Genomic DNA, 2,805 nt, shown 5'->3' with positions numbered 1-2,805 from the left:
AATTCTCAGTTCATCAAGTATGTGCAGATCTAGAATAGTTCCTTTGAATTGTAATCAGGAAGCTCATACTTCAGAGATGGCTTTAATAAATGCTTAAGCTCACTGTATCTTGTACAGTAACCAATCGCTTGTTTTTTATCGTATGGAATGGCAGAAGCTCACTTTTATTCATGAAAATTATAGCTTGCTGAATAGTAAGTAAAATTAAATATTGCTCTATGTTCCCTAAATTCATACTTTATTCCAAAAAAAAAGTAATAAAGGCAGTAGGATATTAGAGTAATAGAGTCCCAAAAAGGGCTCAAGCATATGTGGTCATCTAAATTTCCATTATAATCAGTGCCAATATAGTTCAATGGAGAGATGATTTTCAGCAAATAGTGCTGAGATAATTGGATATCCATATGGATAAATGAGCCTTAACTTTTACCGCACATCATACACAACTATTAACTTGAATTAGAGGAACTGGATCATAGTCCTAAACATAAAAATCAAACTACAAAATTTTAGTACAAAACAGAACAATATTCTGGAGTTTGTGGCAGGAATTTTTTTAGATGAAACACAGAAAGGATGGACCATCCAAAAATTGATAAGGGCCTGCCCCTGTGGCCGAGTGGTTACAGTTCCATGTACGCCGCTTAGGCAGCCTGGGTTTGCTGGTTCAGATCCCAGTCATGGACCTACTCCACTTACCAGTCACGCTGTGGAGCTGTCCCACATACAGAAAAAGAGGAAGATTGGCACAGATGCCAGCTCAGGGCTAATCTTCTTCAAGAAAATTATTATTTTTTTTTATTTTTTTTTGTGATGCTATAAAAGTTATTTATTCACTATACACAGAACATGTCCCTATAAAATGTACATGTAAATCACTAAAAAGTATAACTTGGTGAACATTTTCTCAATTACAGAACACACTAAATCAACTGGGATAACAGCTATCTGCCTCAAAATAGTCTAATTATAGCACCCAGAGTCTCCTTTATATCTAACGCAAAGTTAAATACTTATTTTGGGAATTATTTCCTAATATGTGTTTGAGGAGGCAGAGTTAACAATTTAATATAACTCTAGTATATTACAGCCACTGCACAATAAATCAGTTTATTACAGATTAAAACAAATCATTTTTTCATTATTTGTATTAATGGGATGCAAACAGAAATACTGGATACTTTTAAATGGCAGATAACCACAAAATTACTTATCTTTGATAGTATATTGGGTTTTATAATTACATTAGGATATGAATGGTGTAAAATATTGTTACGAATAATACACCTCAAACAAAACAATGAGGCCATACTGTAATGATTCACTGGATTGTGCTCAGTAGACATTTATTGAATAAGTGAATTTTATCTATTTTTCTCCCCAATCACCCAGTACATTTTTTTGCCCACACTAAGGGCTCAGTAAATGTTTGCTGAATATACTGACTAGGAAAGAGGTGAGACGAAATGGACCCTCTTAGCTGGCTGTCAAATATTGTAATTGGAATTTACCTGGGAAAGAGTGTTTAAGGAAGATGTAAACTGCACATGGCACACAAGTAAATAAACTCAGATGCCAACAAAGCAAACCGTTAAGCAGAAAACACTGGCACTGGGATAAACAAAGGCAAGATTTGCCAATAGCGAAAATGCAACTGACTTTAAGAGAGAACCAAGAAAAAGTTTATAGTGGACCATACCTTTTCTCACTCAATTCCATTTGAGACAGACCAATACAGGCACTGTAAGAGACTATGGCTCTCTTCCTTGATATTCAGACATCCTAGTTTTTAATAATTTATTATGGACCTGTTACCCAAGAATCAATATAAACCTATTCAGATTTAGGGATTAGTTTCCATAAGTACAAAGTTGAATTTCCTTTGATTTGTCCTAAAATGCTTACTTTCAAACTTGAAGGGACTTCAATTATTCCATGTAGTTTCGATAACATTCTTTTATCTTTTCAGACCAGAGTCAAAATATTTGTACAGTATTCATACTGCAGCACCTTCCACCCACCCTTTGGTCGCTTGAACTGCCCTTCTTTGGTTCTTTATCCGCTTTCTCAGATCTTTCTTGAAGTGTAGTAAGCAGAACTGTACTGGGTATTCCAGCTGCAGTTTGGTCTATCATTGTCGGAATGGCTTCTGCTACGCCGTGGTCTTCCAGTCGGTCTACTGTTTCTCGGACTATAAGATCTTCTGTAGTTGTAATCAAAGGACCGACTTCTTGATCTCCTTCTTTCATAACTTCGGCTTCTAGAACATCTGTATCTGTCATAATCATCATAGCGTGAAGAACTGTACACATTCCTTCCTTCCTTGGCTTTCATCTGATTTGGAGTCTTCCGATCACCCTGTGCAAACTGTATTTCAATCTGGTGTCCGCAAATCCATTTTCTGTCCAAATTATGTAAAGCATCTTCAGCATCACGAACATCCTCAAAATGAACATAAGCAAATCCTCTTGGACGGCGAGTGTAGAAATCAAGTGGCACATACACATCAACTATAGGACCATAACGACCAAATTCGCGCCGTAAATCTTCGGACCTCGTGTCGTCGGCCACGTTCCTTACGAACAGAGATGTGTTGGGGGGGCGCAGGTAGCGGGACATGACGGCGGCGGGGGTCTCGACCGGGGCGCTAACGGGCTCCGTAAACTGTCCGCGGCTCGGGCGGCGGATCCTCAGACAGACAGCCTGAGAGCTCCGCTACGGCAACCGCCTCTTCTCGCGAGCAAGAAAATTATTTTTTAAATGATAAAAGAAACTTCATTAATGTTAAAAACTCATGGTAAAAGT

At 37.9% G+C, this 2,805-nt stretch overlaps 1 protein-coding gene across 1 annotated transcript; it reads right to left on the bottom strand.

Moving 5' to 3' along the window:
• Positions 1-1,893: 1,893 nt before the first annotated feature.
• Positions 1,894-2,694, bottom strand: LOC124233635 (serine/arginine-rich splicing factor 10-like). Its single transcript, XM_046650775.1, has one exon. It carries the CDS (start codon positions 2,617-2,619, stop codon positions 2,068-2,070), a length of 552 nt encoding a protein of 183 aa, XP_046506731.1. The 5' UTR covers positions 2,620-2,694; the 3' UTR covers positions 1,894-2,067.
• Positions 2,695-2,805: the final 111 nt, after the last annotated feature.

Source organism: Equus quagga, unplaced genomic scaffold (genome assembly GCF_021613505.1).
Source record: "Equus quagga isolate Etosha38 unplaced genomic scaffold, UCLA_HA_Equagga_1.0 207790_RagTag, whole genome shotgun sequence".
NCBI classification, from domain to species: domain Eukaryota; kingdom Metazoa; phylum Chordata; class Mammalia; order Perissodactyla; family Equidae; genus Equus; species Equus quagga.
The sequence above is the reverse complement of the archived record's forward strand: the minus strand, read 5'-3'. Positions and strand labels throughout refer to the sequence as shown.